The sequence below is a fragment of the Bubalus bubalis genome, chromosome 3 (genome assembly GCF_019923935.1).
Source record: "Bubalus bubalis isolate 160015118507 breed Murrah chromosome 3, NDDB_SH_1, whole genome shotgun sequence".
Classification (NCBI taxonomy): domain Eukaryota; kingdom Metazoa; phylum Chordata; class Mammalia; order Artiodactyla; family Bovidae; genus Bubalus; species Bubalus bubalis.
Window position 1 is genome coordinate 17,016,036 of NC_059159.1, and position 25,492 is coordinate 17,041,527.

General features: G+C 38.4%; 1 protein-coding gene across 5 annotated transcripts in view; it reads left to right on the plus strand.

The window, feature by feature from the left end:
- Positions 1 to 25,492, plus strand: part of KANSL1 (KAT8 regulatory NSL complex subunit 1) — a 171,923-nt gene that overhangs the window by 135,667 nt on the left and 10,764 nt on the right. For all 5 annotated transcript variants that reach the window (XM_006060691.4, XM_006060688.4, XM_044938850.2 and 2 more), the window contains 3 exons: positions 840 to 952; positions 1,747 to 1,942; positions 18,222 to 18,393. In XM_006060691.4, the coding sequence (XP_006060753.1) occupies positions 840 to 952; positions 1,747 to 1,942; positions 18,222 to 18,393 (481 nt within the window). The remainder of the gene's footprint in view (positions 1 to 839; positions 953 to 1,746; positions 1,943 to 18,221; positions 18,394 to 25,492) is intronic.

The window sequence follows — 25,492 nt, forward strand, 5'->3', positions numbered from 1 at the left end:
GCAGTTCAGATTCAAAAATTGTTTGAAAGTCAACTGAATTTGATTTGTGTAATCCAGACAGTAGTTCCTACCTGGTAGCATTAGATAGTTATTAGTTACTCGATGACATTTTATTAATTACTTATTTTATTATATATATATATTTAGTATAGTTTTCTAGAAACAAGCTTCCAACATACTCTGAGGTTAAGCAGGTATTAACTACATTTAAATATACTCTTAATTGTCTTGCTACTGAACTTACCCTTCTTGACTTTTAGGTTGAAAACTTGAAGACTCTTGTTACTATGTAATTGTTTTGCTGTGCTTCCATTCCATGGAATCATTAGTCCATTTCCTTCTCAAGTGGGCACTTTACTACTTTTAGTCTGTTAAATATTTTAATTCCTCACCTCTCCTCTCCAAAGCAAAAACTAGTTCTCTAAAAAATTTTTTTTTCCTCAGTCATACGAGGGTTGTGTTTTGTTTTTTTTTTTTTAAAGGCCAGAAAATGCATTTATTTGGAATTTGTTAAGACTTCAGCCCAGGAGTCACAAATCCAAGAAATACTGCAATTGTGTTCCACAAATGAGTTGTTTCTCAAACTGCTCGTGAGAAATTTTAGGTGTTTCATTTAAATGACAGAGAAGGTGATGGCACCCCACTCCAGTACTCCTGCCTGGAGAATCCCAGGGACAGGGGAGCCTAGTGGACTTCTGTCTATGGGATCGCACAGAGTCGGACATGACTGAAGCAACTTAGCAGCAGCAGCAGCAGCATTTAAATGAAATGGTGCTGATTTTCAGGCTAATGCTGTTGGTTAAATGTTGATGATATATTTTTGTTTTTCTTCTATTAAGATTGAATCTGTTCCTCAGCCACTGGAAAACCATGGTGCCTCTGGTCATCCTTCAGAGTCACTGTCTGCTAAATCGTGTGGAGCATTGAGACCTGTCAATGGAGTTATTAACACGTAAGTTTATCTCTTCTGCATACTTCAATATGCTCATCAGGCTTGTAGAAGATGAGTTTGAGACTTAGTTATCCCTAGCCAGGACTAATGCTGCGTTAAAGAAGCAGAAACCTTACCACTTCATAGTATTGTGCATGCCTCCTACTGTAGCAAGTGTATTTTAAGTAGCATGCTAATGTACTTTCCTGTTACTTTGGCCTAAAATTGTCCCAGCATGGAGAAAAATTGAAAGTCCTAAAGTTATTGTGAATTGTTGTGATTAGTTCTGTCTTTGTAGAATTCCCCAGAAGTAAAATCCTCTACTCTAGAACAGATTAGATTCCTAAAGGCTGTAAATTTGTATTTTTGAAAGAAAAGGAATCCTTCTGCAAGTGAACAGTGAGTACACATCCCTAATAGGCAAGATTCACCAGTAGAACTGGTTCTCAGGCAGCTTATTAACATTTGCAAAAGTTCACCATTTTCTTACCAGTTATAATTTTCTAGACTCTTAAAATTTTATGTTTTTGTTGTTGAAGAAAGCTGAAATCACTTAGAACCTCCTGAGTTCACTTACTGACCTTTGCATTTTTCAGACATGATACAGTAACATCCACCAAGAGCCTTACAAATAAGCACAGACACTGCATCCCAATTTAGATTAGCAGACATCAGCATCAAGAGGTGATCTCTGTGCTCTAGAACACTTGTTTGTGTCTGTAAACATTTGCAAGTAGAGGTGGTTGAACCAATATTAGAGGCTTTGTTTCTTTCCATCTTCTGTAAAGTAAATATTCTTCCTTCCCCTTGTGTAGTCTTCAGCCTGTCTTGGCAGACCACATTCCAGGTGACAACTCTGATGCTGAGGAACAGTTGCATAAAAAGCAACGACTGAATCTAGTTGCTTCATCAACTGATGGCACCTGTGTGGCAGCCCGAACCCGTCCTGTGCTGAGCTGTAAGAAACGGAGGCTTGTTCGACCCAGCAGCATTGTGCCTCTTTCCAAGAAGGTCAGTACCAGTGAGACCTGGTCCTTGTTAAAGTGAGCCAGATGCTCAGATAGAGGTAGTAGTCCTTGCCAACTTTGGTTCATATAACCAGTGTTTTCCACACTTGGCTAACTAACAAGGCTTCCTGCAGAGCTTTAAGGGATACTAGGTTCCTGAGCCCTGTTTCCTAGAGATTCTGTTTCGGTTTGCTCTGGAGTTGGGCCTAGGAATCGTTTTCAAAAAGCTAGAAAGCTCCTAGGTGACTCCTCAGCCAGGTTTGGAAACAATTGGCTTGAGATTTTTAATAGAAATGGGAGAGAGGAGGTTGTAAGTTCTGCCATCAATTACATGGAGGAGAGCGGTATGTCTTCTTACTGTTTTCACTGAAAATGGCAATGTGGAATGCTTTACTTTTAAATAAGAATCTCCATTAAAATCTCTTAAGTTGATGATACTAAACGAATGTTTGTCTTCACAGACAAAATGGAAATTATTTTACATCTACAGGAAACTTTAGATTGCCGACTCTTCAAATAGCAGGGTTGGATTTATTCTAAAACCAGTGAAATAGTACTCCAGTTTAAAAAAACAAACAAACAAACAAAAAAAAACGAGTGATTAAGAGCATTAACTTTGAAGAGGACAAATTTTGGTTTGAATTGTGGCACTGCCACTTAGTAGTTTTTGTTTGGAGCATGTTACTACCCCACTCCACCCCAGAATGCTTTGGAGATCTCATAGGGTTGTGTGACGATTAAATGAAAAGTATGTAATTTGCCTTGCGGGTATCTGGCTGATGAGTTTTACTAGTACATGGTGTCTGATGGTGTTAACACTTATTTTTATTAATTCATTTATTCAACAACAACAATTTTTGAGCTCCTCCAATAAGCTGTTATAGAGCTTCGTGCACTGGGGGTACAACACTAAAAATAAACCAGACAAAAATTCTTATCCTTGTGAAATAATCTAAAGGGTAGAAAGAGAAAATACTACATGAACATCTATTGTTTTATTTTGTTTCTACCCACTAAGTTATTTCACTAGGGTAAGAATTTATGTAAATAAAACAATAGATGAAGTATATGGCATGTTCTGTAGTGTTAAATTTGGCTTCCCTTGTGGCTCAGCTGGTAAAGAATCTGCCTGCAATGCAGGAGACCTGGGTTCAGTCCCTGGGTTGGGAAGATCCCTTGGAGAAGGGAAAGGCTACCCACTTCAGTATTCCGGCCTAGAGATTTCCGTGGACTGTATATATAGTCCATGGAGTTGCAAAGAGCTGGACACGACTGAGGGACTTGGATTTTCTATAGTGTTAAGTGCTGAGGAGAAAAATGCAGCAGAGGAGGAAAATAGAGAATGCTGGGAAACTTAGTTGGAATTCAGCCTTGAGGCATTTTTTCATTCTAAGCCTTGGAGATGTGAAAGATAAGAGACTGGGAAGGAATGACTAGTGAAGTATTGATAGAAGGAAAACAAGGAGTGTGTGGTATGTAGAAGGCAAGTGAAGAAAATGTTTCAGAAAGGAAGCCATGATCATCTGTGTTAGATGCTGCAGACAAATCAAATTAGATGAAGACTGAGACTTGACCATTCAGTTTTGTGGGGCCAAGGTTGCCTGAGACCTTTGTATAGAAGAGTGAAATTCTGATTGGATTAGGTTCTGGAGAGAATGCGGGGGAAGGGAGTGAGCAAATCATTGAGATACCAGTTTCAGAGAATGTTTCTGTAAAGGAGAATAGAGAAATAGCCTGTTTGAGGGGGATGTTTCTTAAGATAACGCTATTGCAGTATATTTGTCAGTGGGAAAACTGAGGACAAGGGAGAGGCGTGTAATTGGTGCAGTGATTACTATTTGGACAGTAGATTTTCAGTGCTTGACTTGTTTTGTTATAGTATGCATTTGGACTGCATGTCTTTGCTGTGATCTTTTTAAAAGGCAAGTATTATTAGTGAAAATTACCTATCGGGCTGTAATGTTTCTCTCCTCTCTTCCTCAGACTGTCTGCATTACCAGAAAAGAATTTGATGGGTTTCTCATATTAACATTTAAGTCAACTTTTTATTAATAGTTGTATAAATCTAAATTATTTTCTGAAAGGCTAAAGAATTGATATTGGAAAAGCAAAGAAAACAGTATATTACTGTTAAGTATAAGAAAGTAGTTTCGGCCATGCCCTCGATGCTTTTAACAAAAACAAACAAAACCTACCAACACTGCCTCATGGAGAAATAGTGTTCTTTCTCTGAAGTTATAGGATGGCCTCCTGGACTCTTGTATCTGTGAAGTAGCAAGGCTTCTTGTTGCTACTGACAGTAGTTTTCTTCCTGTTCATGCCTAAAAACTGGTGTACTTTTGAAGGTACATATATGTATTTAAAATAAGGGGCAAACATACAATGCATACTAAAGACCCTTTGGTTCCAGTGCCAGTGTCTAAAACAGAATCTTCCTGATATATGCAGAAATAAGCTACATGGGAAATAAAACAAAGAAGTAATTTTTGTTTGGGAAATAAACCATCTGCTGATTTTAGCAGTTATGCTGGAGTTCTGCCCTAGTTGGAGACAAAGGCCATTCTCTCTGTCTTAGTTACTCACTGTGTCTCCAGTGGATCCTTGATGAGTGATACTGAGCAAGTATATTGCCCTCTCTCATTTTGAGGTGATGGATTTGCCAAGCAAATTAATTCAGCAGTTTTGGGTCCTGTCTGTGTTCCAGGACACCTGGGTCTCCTTGATGAGCAAAAGTCATTGCCCTTATGGAGCTTACTTTCTAGTGGTAGTGTTCAGAAATCACCCAGTGCTTCGAACAATAGCCTCTAAACTTGTATGGGATTATAAAGCACATACAAAATTTTGGAAGGCTGAGATAAAAGAAGTAGAAGCTCTAATATTTTATTTACCAACTGTCCTCAAGCCAAAAGAATTTTTTTTAATACTTTGAACTGATATCCTGTGATTAACAGATAATGGGGAATAGAGCCTTACTTTGATAGTGGGCTTCCACCATAACCATTGCACTGGATTTGTAATGGGAAATCCTTCATAGAGAAGTAATGCTGTTACAATGTTAAGAGAACACAGAATTTCTTTTATGTATCCAAGTATTTTATCTCTTCATTCAGTTCTTACATGTTATCTATATTCTTGATATTTTGGTCATGTGAAATGAGATCTTTTCTGTTAGTGTTCTTTTATAAATGATGTTGATTTTTAGGTATTTATCTTGAAATTGAACACTTTTCTGAACTCTTCCTACTAGTGTTTTTTGGTTGATCTTAGTTTTCTAGGTTGGCTTTCTGTCATCACACAATATGACACCTTGTTATATACTTCTTACTCCTTTTCCTTGTCTGGATTCACTTTTAGAACCATGTTAAGAAATAATTGGTTGTAGTGAGACATTTCTGGTTTGAATGGCAATACTTTTAGAAAGTCACTATGAATTTTGATGTAGGACAGCTGAAAATGAATTGGGACACTTACAGCATTGTTTGCTGTGCTCTGGAAATGTTTAAAGATTTTAAACGAAGGATTAATTTCTTTAAAATTTGTTAGAACTCAAGGTGAAACTGAGATTGGCATCTATTCTGTAGACGATTATCCATCTCTCAGATGCTTTCAGATTTACTCATACAGATTTTTATTAAGCGTTCTTTTTATATCCTTCTAGCTGTAGTTAATATCCACTTCTCAGTCTTCATTATATTTGCCTTCTCTTGATCAGTCTTGTCAGCAATTTTTCTATTTTATTGGTCATTTCAAAGATTAGTTCTTTGCTGTTAACTCCTTCTTCCTGCGGTCTTGGTTTTTCTCACCCCCTCTGCCTTTATTCAAATGCTTGGTTAATTTATTTTCTGTTCTTTGTTACATAAGAACAAAAGCATTTAACTTTTTGAGTTTTCTTCTGAGTGTAGTTTTGGATAGCATTCCACAGCCTTTGATGTGTGAAGGAAGTGTTTTTTCTGCTATTTGTAAGTTGCCTTTGAGTTTTTTAGTTTTTTTCCCAGGAGTTAAGAATTGAGTTTTTAGATTCTAAATTGTTAGTTTTTCTTTTTAAGCGTTTATTATTAACTATTAATTTTTATAGCATTTTGGTCAAAATGTTTCTATAGTTTCTGCTTATGTTTGTGGTCTGTTGTGTTGATTTTTTAAAAAACTGTCTAGTACAGTTTAATAAATTTATATCCTCTTTGTGACTGTGACTCCTGTCTCCAGTAGTTTTTTGTCTTTCATTTTACTTTTCTTAATACTAATGTTTAGTTGTATGAATTTTTCTCATTTAGTTGTATGCATTTTTCACATTAAATTTAAATTTAATGTTTTGTTTTCTATATGATTTTTGAAATAACATAAAAGTATACTTATTTAGGATGGTTTTGATTATAACATTTCAACATGTGTTGAATATCTTCATATGCTCCTTTTTTTATGGCTGTACTGGGTCTTAGTTGCAGCATGTGGGGTCTAGTTCCCTGACCAAGGATCAAACCTGGGCCCCCTGCATTGGGAGCTCAGGGTCTCTACCAGCGGACCAGGAGGGAATTTCTTTGTGTGAGTTTTGAATTTGAATTTGTGGTTCTTCAGTGATTTGAACAACAGTTTGTTCTTAGATCATCATTTTTGTCCCTCAAAACTCTTTCTTGTGTCTTTTGGTAGGCAGAAGAGAACAATTGTTTATTGTGTTTTGTTTTGGCCAGTCTTAGTTTCTTTGCTTTTTATTGGTAACTGATTTTACTCTTATGCTGTCCAATATGATATCCACTGTCCACATGTAACTATTTAAAATTAGAATTAAAAAATTCAGTACGTCACCCACACCAGCCCCATTTCAAGTATTGAGTAGTCATTTGACTAATACAGAATATTTTTACCAATGCAGCGCTGCACCAGACTGTGCTTCAGAGTGTTTTTTATGTACCCCTGTTTCCTTCTGTTATTATAGAAGAAATGTGGTGACACTTTGGTTTTTTTATTCTCTTAAGTTTGTAGTTGCCTCTTCTAAGTATACCAATTATCAATATGTTACTGTTCCCTTTTCTTTTTTTCTAGCTCTTACTACCTGCTCTACAGCATTGTTGTGATCATTAAATTAGATTCCTGAAATGACTGGCATATTTTGAACACAAATAATAAGTATTCAGATGTTAGCTAGCTGTTAATTTTTCTCTCACTGTCTTCAGCCCTTTGGTTCTCCCATAGTGCAAAGGAATGGCAGTTAAGTTTATATTTATTGTGTCATCTTGTTGTCCTTTTACTCTCTTACTTTATAATAGAGGCTGTGTTATCTTAAACTTTTTTTTTTTTTTTTTTGGAGATACCAAAAGTTTCATTAATTGCTTTATTGAACTTGAAGTATTTCATTAATTGCTTTATTGAACTTGAAGTATTTTCAGTTTTCCAGAAGTATTCTTTTTCCGAATTTCTCAGATTTGCTTTCTTTTCCTTTGTTCTCCAATGTTCTACTTGTAGTCCCCATGCAAAGGGTTTTGTTTTTGGTTGTTTTTTTCTCTTTAGTCATTAAAAAAATAATTTTATCTATCTAGACTTTGTATTTATCATTAGCAAAAACTTAGCAACTGACTGAATTTGTTTCCTGTCCCAGTTCTGGAGGCTAGAAGTCTGACATTGAAATCAGTGTCAACCCTTGCCTGGCCTCTGAAAGCTCCAGGGAAGAATCCTTTCTTGCCACTTTCTGCAGGCAGCCTTAGCATCCTTTGGCTTGAAGCATCATAGTTCCCATCTCTGCTTCCATCTTCACATGATCACCTTCCCAGTGTGTCTGTGTTCTCATGTAGCCTTATAAGGATGCCTGTCATTGGATTTAAGGCCTCGTTGCTCAACGGCAAAGAAATCTTCCTGCAATGAAGGAGACGTGGATTCGATCCCTAGGTTGGGAAGATCCTCTGGAAAAGGAAATGGCAACCCACTCCAGTATTTTTGCCTGGGAAATCCTGTGGACAGAGGATCCTGGTGGGCTACAGTCCTTGGGGTCACAAAGAGTGGGGCATGACTTAGTGACTAAACAGCAACAAATCCGGTAGTACTTCATATTAAACTAATTGCATATGCAAATCAGTTTACAATTAACGGTCACATTCTGTGGTTCTGAGCAGACATGAATTTGGAGGTAGGGTCTGGGAATGTGTCGCTATTCTTAGTACACTGGCCATTGGTCCTTGTCTTTGCTGCTCATAAGATAGTTGAATCCTTTTCTCATTCTAAATCTAGAAGACAGACTGATTGGTGCTGTTCCCAATTTGATTCTTGGATTTCAGCAGTTTTCAAACTTAATATACCTTTGTTCTGAAATATTAATATTTGAACTTTCTTTTATTCCCCCTGCACTCTTCTGTATTACTAAATTTATTATATGAAGAACTTAAGTTCTCTTTGTATAGAAAAAATTACAGGTTTACCTGCCTTCTTCCCTGTTTATTTTAATGCTGTGATGTATAAAGACCGATGTAACAAGCATTGATGTATGCACCATACTAAATGCTAATATTTTAAATTTTTTTACTTCGTGTGTGTGTTTTTTAATATTAAAAGAAAGTTATAGATAACCAGTGGATCTCCTTTATCTTCTTCCTTGCCACTAGAAAGAGGTAACCAAAGAGCACAAAATGCAGTAATGCTGTCATGTTGCACATACTCTGCAAGTTGGTTTTGGTTTTTTGGTGTGTGTTTTTGTTTGCGAGGGGGGTGTGTGTTAAATCAGTATTGTGTTTTCAAGATCTCCATGTTGATGTACATAATTTTAGTTCAGCTTTTGTAAAATAGTCCACATTTCCTTAAAAGGCACTGCTTGTGGGGGTGTGTATATTTGTATCCTGTTTCTTGACTTCAGGGTTCTAAATTTAACTCATATCTTTGACTTACTGTGTTCATATCTTCTATATCCTTTGGTCTACCTTCTGTTGGTTTGTTTGAAATCTGTTCGCTATGTGTATTGTGCAAGTTAAAGTGCAATTTGATTGCCATTATAGCCTGAGCTAACCCTAACACCTCTATCATGTCACATAGTTGTCATTTCTTTCTTGTGGTGAGAATAATTAAGATCTAGTCTCTTAGCACATTTGTTGCTAATAATACAGTGGCATCATCTATAATTCATTGTACTATGCATTAGATCTCCAGGACTTATCAACTAGTAGTCAGTTTATACCCTTAAACCACCTCTCTCGTTTCCCCAACCTCATTTCTATTTTTTTTTTTTTTAATTCATATGTGTTCATATAGTTCTAGGATGGCTGGTTTGGTACATCCTAGTTAATGATTGTTATTTCTTCTTCATCTTAATCATTATGTTGTTTCCCTTTTGATCTCTCTTCATGCTTTAACTTTAAATGGGTTTCTTTGATAAGTACACTTGCTAGATACATCCTTTTCCATCTCTTTGTTTTCAGTTTTTGTGTCAGTAATTTATTTATCTGTAATTTGTTTTTATTATTTTAGTTATCTTTTCAGTCCCTCCCAAATTAGTCATTAAGTTCATACTTAATTACTTATTTACATTTACCAACACTTCTGCCATTCTTGTTTACTGTTGCTTCTTACATCCCATTCCATTCTTGATGAATACATGTGGTAGCCTTCCAATAGTGGTATGAGCTGTGAAGTCTTTATATATTAAAAACATACAGAATTAACATTTGTGTGTGAAATCTGTATATACGTATGTGTGTATTTGTGAATACAAAGTTATATTTTGCCTTTAATCTTGAATGATGACTTAACTACATGTAAACTTTTGTATTCAGCACTTTGAAGATAATTTCATTGCCTTCCAATACTTTTGAAAATTCTGGTATCAGTTTTAATTGTTTCTTTATAGATTATCTGTATCTTCTCTCTGGTAACTAAAATCTTTACACCAATCCCTTACTTTTGGGGGGGTGTGTGTGTGTTTTGTTTCTATGTTTTGCAATATCAAGGGACATATTTAGATGTATGAATTGGTTTTTAGCCACTAGGTCTTGGTTTTTGCACCCTTATTCTGAGAGTTCTTATTTGGCTTGAGTTTTGAAATTTTTCTAATCATTATTTCTTCCAATTTTTCCTTTTCTGTTCTCTCTTTTTAAATATAAATGTCTGTGTATTGTTGTTGATCTTCATTCTCTGTTCCATATTGCTTCATTTCTTTTTATACTTTGCATTTCATATCTGTCTTCCTATGCTTTATTTCATGTCATCTTCTCTTACTGTTCCTCCTCTTCATGAGGAGGAACACTAGCTTTTTTACCAGTTGGATTTTTTATTTCAGTGTGTACTTTTTTCCTTAGAATCAGTTACTTTTAGAAACATCCTCTTAAGTACTTTTAGAAACCTTTTTTATCCTGTACTTGTCTCATGACTTGTATTCCTCTCATTATCACTATGAAAAATTTTAATATACTTATTAAAAGTTGTTTTCTAATTTTTCTATTTCTAGTTCACTGAACACCGCTTCTTCCTATTTCTGTAGTGACTTCCTTATAACGGTCTGTGTTCTTGTATGATTTACAGTATCTTTCATAGCTCGTCTGGGGCCATGGCCAGGGAGGCATGTTTTCTGTAGGAGTCTTGTGATCCCTGGACTGTGAAAGTGTCCTTAAACCACAGTTTTTCCATTAGCTTCTGAAGAGACTTCCAGAATTCAGGTGATTTTGGACCTCTTACATGAACGTAGGTTGGGACTGGGCTTTCACTTTCTTGCAGTTGGCTTTTTCCACCAAAATACGGAGTAGATTTTAAACTTCCTTGCCACTTCTCTGGCTATTATCCCAAGACCAGCCTTGGCGTTGAATTCTTTTCTGTTTCTTGCATCTCGGAATTTCTTTCTCCTGATCAAGCCTTTGGCAGTGTGATAAAGTCTGTGGAATTTTATCAGAATAATTTTTTTTTAATGCACAAAATAAAAGACATTAGCTTATAGAGGAAACCAAGTATGTTGAAACAGTTGTTAAATTTTGTGGTATATAAATTTCTTCAGTTCAGTTCAGTAGCTCAGTCGTGTCTGACTCTTTGTGACCCCTGGACTGTAGCATGCCAGGCTTCCCTGTCTGTCACCAACTCCCGGAGCCTACTCAAACTCATGTCCATTTCATCAGTGATGCCATCCAACCATCTCATCTTCTGTCATCCACTTCTCCTCCTGCCTTCAATCTTTACCAGCATTAGGATCTTTTCCAATGAGTCGGTTCTTCACATTATTGGAGTTTGAGCTTCAGCATCAGTCCTTCCAGCAAACATTCAGGGCTGATTTCCTTTAGGATTGACTGGCTGGATCTCTTAAATAACAAGAGTTAGCAGCAGGTGCAGTAACTGTCTTGACTTCAGAGTAGTGATGAGCTCATAGGTGGTTTGAGGTATCTGCCACCACTGTAATGTGATGGGTAAATCAATTCAGAGAGCACCTCATGCCATGTCTTCCACTCCGAGATTCGTAAAAGACATGAAAGACTTAAAGAGTATCTTATTTGTTTCCCAAACTTCCTTGATAACAGTAACCTTGGTAAAGTAATCCTGATTAAGCATGTGCATGAATTACAATGATTCCAAGAGAATCATTTCAGAACATCTGCTTTCTGTTCTGTAATCTCTTTGTAGGTGATATTTGGATACTTGGCAATACTGAAATTGAAAATGAAGCCTTTACCGACCAACATTTTCCATTTCCTAACATCTCATTGTAAAATCATGAGTAGGTGAAGTAGGTGTTTTTTTTTTAAGTATGCTGAAATAAATATAAAATATGGTGACTTTATTCGCAACATTGATTTACTGATGCCATTTTGTTTTCAAGCAGTCTACATAAGATTGTAGGAAAATAAACTAATAAAAGGTTAGATGACTGTATATTTTCTTTCAATATTTGATACACTTGCATTTACTGTTTTAATTGCTGTGCACATACACTTGATTTTTATGTTACATATACTTCTTAATACCAGTGTACTTGGCATTTTAGATGTCACATAAAAAGTGGTCCTTTCTTAAGGCACAGCCTTGTTTCTTATTCCCGTTTCCAGCTGATTCAGTGGCCAGTGCCCTCATGTGTATCATGAACTCTTAATTGTAGTCTCTTCCTCAGTGAGCCCACCAGAAATGCTCTGCTGTCCAGAGTCTTTCTGCTTAGCTTTTTAGCCTCCTACCCATCACAGCTTCAGAATTTTCCAAATGCCTTAGGAATGGGAGCACCTGACATGTCATTTGTAGTTTCCTGTCCTTTCTTTTCACTGGGAATTTGGCTTTTGAAGTCTCTAAAGTTGTCCCTTCAGCCCTACAAAATCATCAGAACCTCTGCTCATTTCTCTGTACCCAGAAGTGACCCTCCATCAGGGCACCAGATTCTAAGCATCATTCGGAAATCACCCATTGTCCCCAAAAAGAAGCAACTCAACACTTCAATGGTTCTTCCCCCTCTGGAATCTTGGCCTCTCAGTATTGTCATTGTTTTAACATTTCTCTCATATCTTAAAGTTATATTTGCTTTTTTTTCTTTTTAAATCTGGCTGTTCTAGTTCTCAGTAAGAGTGTTGGTTTGCTGTAAGCTATCCATCATACCCCCTTTCCTTGCAATTTATTTGTTGAGAAAACTGGGTTATTCCAGTTATTTATCCTATGACTTACAATTTTCTGATTGTATACCTGTGGTATAACTTTCTCGCCTCTTGACATATCTTAACAATGTTTTTTTGGATGTTGGACATTTAATTTTACATGATTGAAGCATAGAGATTATATTATCTTCCTTTAAAGAGGCTTTGTTTTGTTGGCAGCTAAGTTATTTGAGATTCTGTTTTTCCTTTATTAGAAGGGTATAGAGTAACCCGGGTCTTCTGGGGTCTTTTCTGAATGCTCCATGCCACTTGACAGGTCACAGTTGGGAAGTCTCTCTGCCACTGTGAGCTCTGGGAACTGTTCAGTCCATAGCTTCTTGCTGGATCTTCGCCTGACCTGATGAAGTTTAACTCCATGTGGGATTCTTAGTATTCCACGAACACCTGAGGGAATCTCATGATGATTTCTGGAGCTCTTTTTCTGTATGGCTTCCTCTTCTGAAGAATTCTGCCTCATAGTTATCCGTCACCTGAGCCTCTGCACTGCAGTCTCTGGGAGTTTGTTTCCTCAACTCAGTGGAACCATCATGCTCTGCTTGGAACCCCTCACCTGCTGAGCAGTCTGTGTTGTGTCTCCAGGCAGAAAGCCAGGACAGTCACAGACTACCTCATTTGTTCTGTCTTAAGCTGTGTGTTGTCTGGTTTCCTAGTTTATGGCTAAAAGATAAGCATGATCATTCTTAATCCATCATGGCCAGAAGAAATTCTATGGGGTCGTTGTTTTCTTTTCCAAAATTTCATTATGATGTTATCCAAACATAGTATCATTGTGTGAATTTTGCGGTGAGCAGCTGTATCTCGTAGATTCTACTGTTAGCATTGACCACATTTTACCATTATATCCATCCCTCTGTATATTCCTTAATCTCTTACTTTTAGTGCATTAAAGTCTGCATATAGAAACTTAAATCTAGGTTTTGTTTTGGTAAGGACACTTAAATGAGAAGACATGTAATATCTTGTCTCTCTCGTGTTTTTAGTCAGTAATGGCCATTGCCTGGACCCACTTGTTGCATCAGGAGTTGAAGTTATATTCTATTCATACCATTTACTCTTTGTTTATTAGCTAGACTATGTATTTAAAGAGAAAAATGCCCTTTTCTACTATTGGTTTACTGTTAAGTACAGTCTGTGGGGTGGAGGGGGAAGCATGATTTGTGTTGATATCCTTTTATCTACCAATTTTCAAGTAATAAGTTGATTTTCTGCCATCTTCCAAGGGCAGTCAATAAAGTCTTTGTGGAGGGGTTAGTGTGTGTGATTATGAAGTCATCTATTTAAACATATTTGAGTTATTCAAGCCATTGAAATTATTTTCTATGTTCTAGTTAACATTTTGTTTCTTGGAAACCTCTTCACTCTTGCTCTTGAGTCCTTTCGCCTTGACTGATGTAGTCTTGAGGCATTTCTTTTTTCTCACTATTAATATTTAATGGGTGCCTCTGCTTTGAATTTTACTAAGAATGATCATCGTAACTTGAGCCACCTGGTTCTCAATGATCTTCACCCACTTGCCCACCCTAGGAAACATTTGACCTTGTGGTCACTTCTGGTTGTCAGAGGTGGGAGGGAGGGTATCACTTGCACTGTGAGTAGAGGCCAGGGAAGCTGCTCCTTACTTCCGTGCATAGGACAGCTCCTCACAATAAAAAATTATCAGGCTCTAAGTGTCAGTAGTGCTTTTGTGAGAAACTCTGACATAGCTAGCACTTGTGTAGTATTTTATCAGCTTGCAAAATTATATTTCTCACAGTCACATGAAATTGGCAATATGAATCCTTTATTAACAGATGAATAAATTTGAGGGGTCACACAGTAACATGAAAGCTAGGATTTAATATCAATGATCTTTAAGGTTGATGTCCTTGTTTTCCCTTCTTCAATTATAAATGAAAATAGTGTGTTTTGTATGACTATACAAGTAACAGAGTTGATACCAGACACTATTCTAAGTGATTTTTATTTTCACAACAGCCTTGTCACATAAGCAGCTGTTATTATGAATGAAGCCATTAAGTAACTTGTCTAAGTTTATACAGCTCAGTAGCAGAGTTAGGCGGAGAAGGCAATGGCACCCCACTCAGTACTCTTGCCTGGAAAATCCCATGGACAGAGGAGCCTGGTGGGCTGCAGTCCATTGGGTCGCTAAGAGTTGGACACAACTGAGCAACTTCACTTGCACTTTTCACTTTCATGCATTGGAGAAGGCAATGGCAACCCACTCCAGGGTTCTTGCCTGGAAAATCCCAGGGATGGAGGAGCCTGTTGGGCTGCCGTCTGTGGGGTCGCACAGGGTCGGACACGACTGATGTGACTTAGCAGCAGCAGCAGAGTTAGGGCTCAAACAGCCTGGCCCCATTGCTCACACTTTTAACTACTGGATGTTGCCCCTTGGTTTTTCTTTTACAGTTTAAACATAATAATTTAATAAATAATTTAAAACATAATTTAATAATGTAATTTAATAAACATAATGTAAATCTTTTTAATACCTTTGGGATTTATTTTGATGTGAAGTAGAAATCCAGCTTCTTCCCCCACCCCACCTTTTGCTATCCCTGTGTAATATTTTTAACATGTGGTCAGCAAATCACTCCCTTCTGCCTTTGCTTATCAGAAATTTTCTGGGAACTTTCCCCCTTAGCATTTATTCTTCTGGTTTGTAGTTGGTTTAAATTCCATTTGCGTCTTCTCCCTTCTGTATCAAAAGCCTATTGAATTTTATTATAGGTTATTTTGTAGCATATTACAAATTAATAACTTTAAGCTTTGTGCCTAAAATGTCAGTTAAACTTATTCCAGAATGTGTTTTTTTGGTCACAGTCAAGAATAGAGACTCTTTTCTCACTTGTATGTTTCTAAATAAAAGTTGTTTTTTAAGAGGATGACATTTGAGAAAAAGACCTGAAGTGAGGGAATAAGCTTGGAGCTAATAGAAGGGCCAAGTGTAAAGGTCTGTGATCCGGAAATTTGCCTGCCATTTTGGGGAAGTAGCAGGGAAGTCAGAGGAACTGGTGGCATGAGCTAGGAGAAAAGCAGGAAAGGGAAATGGAGTCAGAAAAGGGACAGAAGTAACAGATGGCGTAGGGCTTTGTGTGTACCATTGCAAGAACTTTGACATTTATTCCTTGTGAGAAGGTTTTGAGCAGAGAACTGCATCATGGTTTGATTAAGGTTGTGAAACAAGATTACACAATAGTTGAAGGGAGGGGCAAGCAGGAACACCAATTAGGAGACTGTTTAAGAAACCCAAATAAGAACTGCAGTTGAGGGTGGTATAAAGTAGTCAGATCTTGGGATACTTTAGAAGGCAGAGGTGACAAGATTTCATGACTGATTTTTGGGGTATGAAGAAGGAATGAAGTTTAGGATGAGTCCATGGATTTTAAGACTGAGCTACTGAAAGTAGAGAAGAGTTAGGAGCATGGTTTTGAAGGCACTTAACTTTGGTTGCCTCTTAAAACATCTAAGTAGAAATGTTGAATGGCCAGCATGAAATTGTGTTAATTGATACACTAATGTCAAATAGTTTTGATATCCAGGAGTAAATCACACTTGCTCATAGTAGGTTGTTTTTCTTTTTTTGTGGGTTTTTTTTTTTTAATAAATAAAATTTGTGTGTATAATTTGACATCTTGTTTTCTCTGTGTGTGTGTGTGTGTGTGTGTGTGTTTAAAGTTGCCCCCCCAAAAAAAAATAAATAAAAAATAAAGTTGCCCAAACTATCCTTCAAAAAATTCACCAGATTTTCTCTTAATAAATTATACTAGCAGACTTCCCTGTTGATCCAGTGGTTAAGTGGTTTATCACTTAGCTAGTGCTTTTTTTAAGTTCTTATATGTTTGCATCTTTCCCTTTTTCTCTTCATTAGGCCAGTCTTACTGTTTATGTAATTAGTTGCTCTATCCTGTCTACCCCTTTCTTGAGGTGGGTTTGGGAAGAGCAAGGGGGAACTCCAAAAGAGCAGTTCTTGAATTTGGTGTTTCTGTCATGTATTTTTTCTTTTGGTAATTTCAGCTTTTACTTTAATTTTATTCTTAGTTTGGTTTTTCTTGTCATATTCTTTTTACTTTACATCCAGTCTCTTAATGACTTAAGGGATACACTCTAGCCATAAAAAAATGGAATGTTGTTCATTGCCCACTTGGAGAGCTAGTTCATGTAATGGTTTACTTCATGAGGAGAAAATATACCTCCCTTTTAAGATTTCTTGTTTTGACTTTTATATATTTTTCTAATCTAGTCAGTATTTAAAGTTTTGGTGCAGTTTTTGGATTCTAATTACTTAAATTCTCCCGTTCATCTACTGGTGGGTCTCTGGTTTTTGTCTCTGGTAATGCAGGTCCCTCTTTCTCTACCTCAAAATGTTATCTCCCCCAGAAATCCAGCCCTGGTTTAAATAGGTTGCAAGAGGTATTTTTTTCCAAAACAGTACCAGTTAATGTTGTCTACCAAAAGTGCATATTTAGTTGGTGTAATTTCCTTTCAGAGACAACAGTTGTTGCTTACTAGAATTCTTTTACTTTAGTGTAAGTTGTCCAGTCTGACCTTCACAGGGCCTTATTTGAATACCACCCATCTATGTTGCTGCAAGGAGGAGGCAGTTGAGGAAGGTTGATAAAGACCGAATTGTTCTCATATTTATCTTTCTTCTGTGCACGTCCGTGAAGGCAAACAGCTTTCAAGAGATGTGTGTGCTGAAACTAGATGCAATTCTCGCAGTCGTTACAGAGTTGCAATGCTACCCTTTTGTCTTTATTCTGATACTTCCTTGCTCCTGGCATCCCATGTCATAGGGTCATTCCACAGGCAAGTCATTTCTTCTAGGACTGTATGCTGCCTGGGTGACTTTGCATGGTCATGATTTGGCAAATGCCAAATCCTAACACTAGAACCTAGGGATCCTGCATTCTGCATGACCTAAAGTTCAAAGCATACAATTATAAAAATCCTATCATTTAAAAACAAAACAGAATTACATCATTTGAAAACTTAGATTATTTTTCACTGTGGACTTAACTAGGGAGGTTATTTCTTATGGTGCCCACATGTATACAAAAGAAGTTTAATGAAAATGATTTGTATCCCCTTGGAATTAATCTAATTAACACAAAGACTATGGGTATGAACACTCACCATACCAAATTCATTTTCATTACTTAAATATGAGCTTTATAACAGTAGATTTCAGGCTAGGTTAAAGAGCAGCTAATGAGTGTAGTCCAGGGAAACTTGCCATGTTGTTTCAGGCCTCCTGGAATTCTTTTTTTGGAGATACGAAAAGAACAGGAAAGGTGTGGTTGGTTATTCATTAGTAAGGCTCTTTGGTGGATGAAGTTGCTGAAGAGGGCAAGTCATGTTCTACCTAGAAATCTGAAGCAGATCACTGTAGCAGACGGTGGAAAAGCATCATGGTGGTAGAAACATACAGGTATTGTAAAGTGTTCTCAGTAAGCACTTAAATGGGCTTCACATAATTACATCTCTTCATTGGAGAAGAAGTGGATTTATTACTTAATTACTTTGAAGGTTAGTGTGTGGGAGAAATGGAAATCTTTTAACAAACTGATCAAACATTTTGTTAACTGTGTCATATATGCATCTAGAGAGAGGGAATTTTGAATCTTTGGGATACTGAATGGGGAGCTGAGTTTTTTTCAGACCCTGAATTGAGTGTTATCTGGCTTTTCCCAGGTTCACCGGAATAGCACAGCGCGTTCTGGCTGTGATGTGAACCCTTCCTGCGCGCTGTGCGGCTCAGGCAGTGCCAGCACCATGCCTCCAGAAATCCACTATGAAGCCCCTCTGTTGGAACGCCTATCCCAGTTGGACTCCTGTGTTCACCCGGTTCTAGCATTTCCAGATGGTAAGAAAGGCTCCATGAAGTCTAATGAGTGAGACTTAAAGGGTTCAAAGTGAAAGACAGTTGGCCAAGATTCTGGTACAGTCCAGGTACCGTCCAGGTATTACTGTCAGCAGAATATTCTCTCAGGATTTTGCACATCATGCACAACAGATCCCCTCGACCAGAATGTGCCACTAAAACATTACAGCTTGCTAAGAGATTTCGCCCTAAGGTTTCAGGTGGTGAGGGTGAGACAGTTGCCTGTGTTATGATGTGAAACAGCATGGGCAGCACTGTTCGGGGAGAATGTCTTCATACGGGGGGTGTACATGCAATGGTTACGTGACTGCTTTCTCAGGTGTATGCGAGCATAGATCCTCAGAGTTCACATGTGCTGGGTTTTTTTTTGTTGTTTTTTTTTTAAAGTTGATCTACCTGATAAGCCTCTATGTCTGCTGATTTTCTCTTCCACCTCCCTTTTCATAATTGCTTTTCTCCCACCTCACAAAAGAAAGTCACTTCTTTTATCCATATTGAGTCTTGCTGTGGGTCTTGCTCACCCCCCAGAGTATAAAAACCTTGGGCAGTAGGGACACCAAAGGAACCATCTCAAGAGTTCATGGCTCCTGAAGAAGAATCCTGTGGGAGTTAAGTAAAAGGAAATTTGAATAAATAATGAAGATGGAGGTACAGTATTTTTTGTGTGTATAACGTCTGGCAAGATCCTCTACCTTTTCTGTTACTTTAGAATAACTACTTACGTTTAGAATTAATAACTTACATGTGAAACTAACATATTGCACATCAACTATACAGTATTTAAATTTTAAAAATAATTGATAACTGAAAGTAGATTTTACTGGGACTGAAGTCTGATTGAAGAAATAGATTTTAACATGCCAGGGTGTTGGTATAAAATACTTTTAATGTATATTTTAGTTTCTTTTTTTATATATAAAAAGGGTCATTTTCTTCTTTATATATAATTTGTTTATATGTTTTGGCTGCACTGGTTCTTTGTTGCTGCGTGCATGGGCTTTTCCCTAGTTGCCGTGAGCAGGTGTTTACTCTTCGTTGTGGTATACGGGCTTCTTGTTGCAGTGACTTCTCTTGTTGCGGAGCACAGGCTCTAGAGCAGTTTGGGCTTCAGTGGTTGTGTCGTGTGGGCTTCAGTAGTTAGGCTCCTGGGCTCTAGAGCACAGGCTCAATAGTTGCGGCACATGGGGGTCTTCTGTGCTCTGTGGCATGTGGAATCTTCACAGACTAGGGATTGAACCTGTGTGTTCTGCAGATTCTTTACACTGAGCCACCAGGGAAGCCTATAATTGTCCTGAGTTTATAATTTTTCTAAAAATTACATTTTGGAATTCCCTTGCAGTCCAGTGGTTGGGACTCTGCTCTTTCACTGCCAAGGGCCTAGGTTCAGTCCCTGGTTAGGGAACTGAGATCCCACAAGCCTCTCGGTGTGGCCAGAAAAAAAATCTAAATAAAGAAAAATTACATTTCAAATGATGAGGAGTTCATGAGCAAAAATGTTGAAAACTACTCTATAGACTACAGAAGCCAGTGTTTTCATAATTTGGATTGGTTTCATTGGTTTGCAAATAGTCTCCCCATCTGGCCCCAACCTCCAGAATACTTAGTTCTCTGAGGGTAAGGGACTATGTTTCTCTCCTTACTCTGTCCTTCATAGCACCTTACAGATAGTCTGTACACGTTTTTGAAAGGAGGGTAACAAAAATTGGGGTCTTTGGAATGAGAATTATGTTGGATGTAAAATTTACTTAGTGCTATGTGAAGAAAATCAGGTTTTTAGCATGAATGATATATTATCTTTTTCTTAAAGGGACACATAATTTGGGCTTTATGGATCATACTGTCTAGGTTTAGTCTGTGTTGGAACTAGGCAGCTCTGCCTTTGTAGCACAAAACCAGTATGTAGACTATGTATAAGGAGGTGGGTGTGACTTTAAATAAAACTTTATTTATAAAAGCAGTCATTGCTAATAAACTATCCTAGAAAATCCCCTCATCTAATTGACAGTTGATCAAACATTAGATGGCCATAATCCCCTCAGATTCCTTATCTGTTCTTCAAATGATTGGATTCTTTCTTGGTCATCTAAATCTGTTAGCTTCCCCAAGCCTTATTATTAAAATTCCCTCCAACTGTAAGAAACGGCATGGTGTAATAGTCTTGCTGCCATGTGACTTCTCGTAAGAGTGGAGATATTTAGAATACTTGAAACATATGAACAGTAAACTAGGCAAGGGTTTAGATCAGGAGTGATGGAGCAGTAAATACACTTTAGAATATAATGACTGGAAAACACGAAACATGTTCCTCTATGCTTCAGATTCCAGAGTCATTGACTTTTACCCTCTCCTGCCATTTGGATTATGGCTCGTGTAACTTAAGATAATATTTGTATAGCATTTATAGTTTATATGCACTTCTCTTATTTCTTGTCTCATTTGGTTTTCTCAGTAATCTTGTAAAGTTACTTCAGTTTTACATATCAAGAAATAGGCTTAGAGAGGTTGTGGTTTATCTCAGGCTACATAGCTGATGTAGCAGTCTCCAAAATTTAAACCCAAGTAATCTGATTCCTGTCCTTCTTTTCACTATAATTCATGCTTCTCCCCAGCCAGGTTATTAAGAGAAGTCAGATTTCTGCCCATTTCCAGGCTGCAGCTTCAGGCAGAGACACCAAGACGACTCCAGAACATGTGTTGAGTTATTCTCTTAAGATTACAGTGTTGAATTGCATGGTCTCGTATTTGAATAAAGAAGCCTGAAGTCTATATAGTTATATTAAGATTCTGATAAGATCTTTTGCCTGTTGAATCAGTATCAACTGATAAATATGTTGATCATTGCTTTGCCAACAGTATTACCTTGTAGAGTTGTGAATTCTCTCCCATCATCTAAATATGCCCAAGACATCTGCCTGCCATCTCCTGTTCCATCATTCTGTAGTCCCTGTGGTCTTTTCCTGTCTCTTGTCTTCTCTCCCCACCTCCACCCTTTGCCCACTCTTGCCTTTCCCCACTCTCTCCCTTGTGTCAGCCACACACACAAACACACACACATATCCTAATTATGACATTGGAGTTTGGACAAGAGAGATGGTCATTAAATTCTCTTTATGAGACAGTAAAGAATAGTATATATATTTTTTACTTTCTCAAGTTGAGCATTAACATATCTGCCTATGAATACAGTAGACTTTGTGTGACTCAACCCAGGGACCTAATTATTGTGTCTAATATTGTGACTATTGGGATTTTTTACTTGATTCAGACAACTGCCACACTCAGAATACAGAATGCCACATTTGTAAACTGGAAGATTGCCAGGGCCATGAAGATATGAATAGTGTCTCCTGAAATATTGAGATTCCCCATATCTTTTTGTGTATAATAGTAAGTGATAGTGAAGACTAGCAACCAGCATACTGTGTGGGTCAAAGCTGACCTCCGGGCCACCCCGTTCTTCTCTAGAATACATTTAAAGATGGCAGGACGTCCAACTTTTCATTTTCTGTAGTTTTACTGATGTTTCGCTAGCCAGTCTGTGTACTTGTTGGGATGGGAACCAATTGTAGCTCTTAATCCTAGAGTTCATCTCCCATCTTACCACACCTTAGCCACTCCCATTCATTTTAGGAACTGCTCCCTGGCTGGAAGGTGGAGACATTAGGGTGTGATAACCCGTTAGTCCTACCCTGGTGGCTCAGAGGTAAAGTGTCTGCCTGCCATGTTGGAGACCTGGGTTAGATCCCTGGGTCGGGAACATCCCCTGGAGAAGGAAATGGCAACCCACTCCAGTACTCTTGACTAGAAAATCTTGTGGACGGAGGAGCCTGGTGGGCTACAGTCCATGGGGTCGCAAAGAGTCGGACATGACTGAGCGACTTCACTCACTCAACCCTTTAGTATTCCAGAAACAGGAGCTTGTTTCCTTATTACCTCATGTAATCAAGCCAGCTAAAGCTTAGCTTGAAATAGAGGATGTATAATGGCAACCCACTCCAGTACTGTTGCCTGGAAAATCCCATGGACGGAGGAGCCTGGTAGGCTGCAGTCATGGGATCACAAAGAGTCGGACACAACTGAGCGACTTGACTTTCCCTTTTCACTTTCATGCATTGGAGAAGGAAATGGCAACCCACTCCAGTGTTCTTGCCTGGAGAATCCCAGGGATGGCGGAGCCTGGTGGGCTGCCGTCTATGGGGGTCGCGCAGAGTCGGACACAACTGAAATGACTTAGCAGCAGCAGCAACCTTGGGGAAAAACATGTTGACTTAGGTTTGTGCTTAATAAGAGCACCACCTGCTGGCCTTGAAGAGCTCTGCTCTTTTGAGAGAGCTTGCCAAGACAACTAGCTGTATCCATGAGGCTATTGCAGCTTACCAGCAGGAGGAGGAAGTGAGCGTGACCGAACACCATGAGAAAGTGTGCTTGAGAAAATGGTGGATCATGGGATGTCAGACTCTGGCGGGCTTGAAGCTAAAGTCTTCTTTTTGTTTGAGGAAATGGCAAACTAAGGTAATGTCTCTTGTCATTGACCTGGTTAAGGATCTGTACCCTCCTGCCTGGTTAATACCACTTTAATGGCCATTGCCTATGCAGGTGTGAACTCTTTCTTTGCTTACTTTCAGGTCCTCTATGTCTATTTTCAGAATTGTAGCTCTGTGTGGATCCCAGGTGTTATTACTCAGAGCATGAACTCAGACTAGCAGTTCCTAAGAGATCATTTTTGTTCACTGATTTTGGGGGATTTAACTGAGTCTCTCTTCACTTTTATATGAAAGCTGCTAAAACACAGCAAACTTCTAGCAATGTATAGTAGCCTGAGTCCCGTAAACAGTTATCCCTAACAGCTTATTCAGTGGGTTTTATAGGGGAAGTTGCTCTTGATTCTGCTTAATACCCAACTCCAGAGCACAAGGTATGGTTTACACTTGTGCCAATTTTTACTTCTGAGCATTTAAAATGGGGGTGGGGTAAGGGTTAGGAGTGGAGTTTTAGTTGAAAAGTCATTAATTTAACGTGTTAGAGTTGAGAGGCACAGTAGTCATCTAGTCTAGCAATAACATACATGTTTTTTCTCTCTTGTGCTTAGTGAGATTGATTTATAATTAGATTAATTAATTATTTGAGACAGGTCTAAGGTCTTGGGGTACAACAGCGAGTACTGCCAGGAGCCTGTGCCTGCAGCAGACAGAAGAGGTGAGAGAGTTAGAGCATGTGTGCTGGGGTATCTCCAGCCCTGATCAGATCTTGCTGCCTCATTTTACAGCTGAAGATGCTGAAGCCCAGCCAAGTGATTTGTTCTTGTTCTCTTCTCCTCCTCAGTGATGAACCAGGCCCTGTCAGGGTCCAGGACTGCTTATTTGCACTATAAAACAGTGGGAGGAGTAAAATCACTATGCTTTTGTGGTCCCATTAAACAGCCTATGCAGACTTCCCTCATGGTCCAGTGGTTAAGACCGCACGCTCCCAATGCAGGGGGCATGGGTTCGATCCCTGGTTGGAGAAGATCCCACATGCCATGTGGTACAGCCCCCAAAAAGACCAAATAAATAAGAAAAACCAGCCTTTGCCAAGTGGGAGTAACTCTCTTGCTGACACAGGGGATGTCCTGGGATATAGAAGAGGTGTTCCCCCACTTCTTGAGCCTTCTTTATACCTTTGAACTCAGCCCAGCTTTCAGAATTTCTGTTGACCGTGCTTTATTTCCAGTACACCCTTTTCCCCAACCACTCTGAGCAAAGAATTTTTAATTGATTAAAATTCCCCTAAATTTAATTCAATTTGATTAATACTTCTAAACTCAATTCTTACGTGGGAGATTTTTAAAAAAAAAAAAAAAAAAAATTTTTTTTTTTTTTTTTTTTTTTTTTTTTTTTTTTTTTTAAACATTTGACCTTTGGCGTGTGGGATAATCAAGCCATTTTATTGAGGAGTTTGGGTGGGCTCTAAGGGCTAGGAGTACAGTGAGCTCTGATATCCTTGGCCTGGCTGAAAGCTGATTGATCATTTATTTTAAGGGTTATGATAGGTGAATTTGTTTTTAAGTGTGTAAAAGAAAGAATGATTATGGAAAAAAATTCACAAGAGCACTGTTCCCAGAGATGTGTCTTATTCTTTGAAGAGTCGTGAAATACATAGTCTGTGCTATAGGAAAGAGTTAAGTTTTGCTACACTGCAGAACTCTTTTGAAAAATATTGTATACTCTCCACTTCCTTGGGAATAATTTGAGAATTATCAGATTCCACCTCAGAATTAAACTGCTCCATTCTCTGGGTTTTCCTGGTGTCTCAGATGGTAAAGAATTTGCCTGCAGTGCAAGAGATCCAGGTTTGATCCCTGGGTTGGGAAGGTCCCATGGAGAGTGCCATGGACAGAGGAGCCTGGCGGGCTGTAGTCTATGGGATCACAAAGAGTTGCACACGACTGAGCAGCTAACACACTTAAGCATTAATTCTTTGGGCCAAAGAATAATTTCATGGTGTAGTGGCTAAGAGTATGAGTTTTAGGATTTTACAGACTTGAGTTTGAATGTTGCTTGTTCCTTTCTAATCCCTAAAGGAGGAAATGGCAACCCAGTCCGGTATTCTTGCCTAGAAAATGCCATGAGCTGAGAGGAGCCTGACAGGCTGAAGTCAGTGGGGTCTCAAAGAGTCAGACACAGCTGAGCTTGCACAGTGTTAGTTACTAAACTGTGTAACCTTGACAAGTTAACTCACCTTTCAAAATCTGTTTTCTATCATTAAAAGGAGCATAGTAATACATCATGGAATTGTTGTGAAGGTGAAGTAATACACAGCACCAGCCACAATATAATGGGTTTTTTTTAATGTTCACTCACCCCCACCTTCTTTGCTCCCCGCCCCACTCCTAGTTCAGATTGAGCACATCCTCTACTCTCCCTGGGAGCCAGAACCCCATTAATGTTTGAAGTGAAGTGAAGTCGCTCAGTCATGTCCGACTCTTTGTGACCCCATGGACTGTAGCCTACCACGCTCCTCCATCCATGGGATTTTCCAGGCAAGAGTACTGAAGTGCATTGCCATTTCCTTCTCCAGAGCATCTTCCCGACCCAGGGAAGGA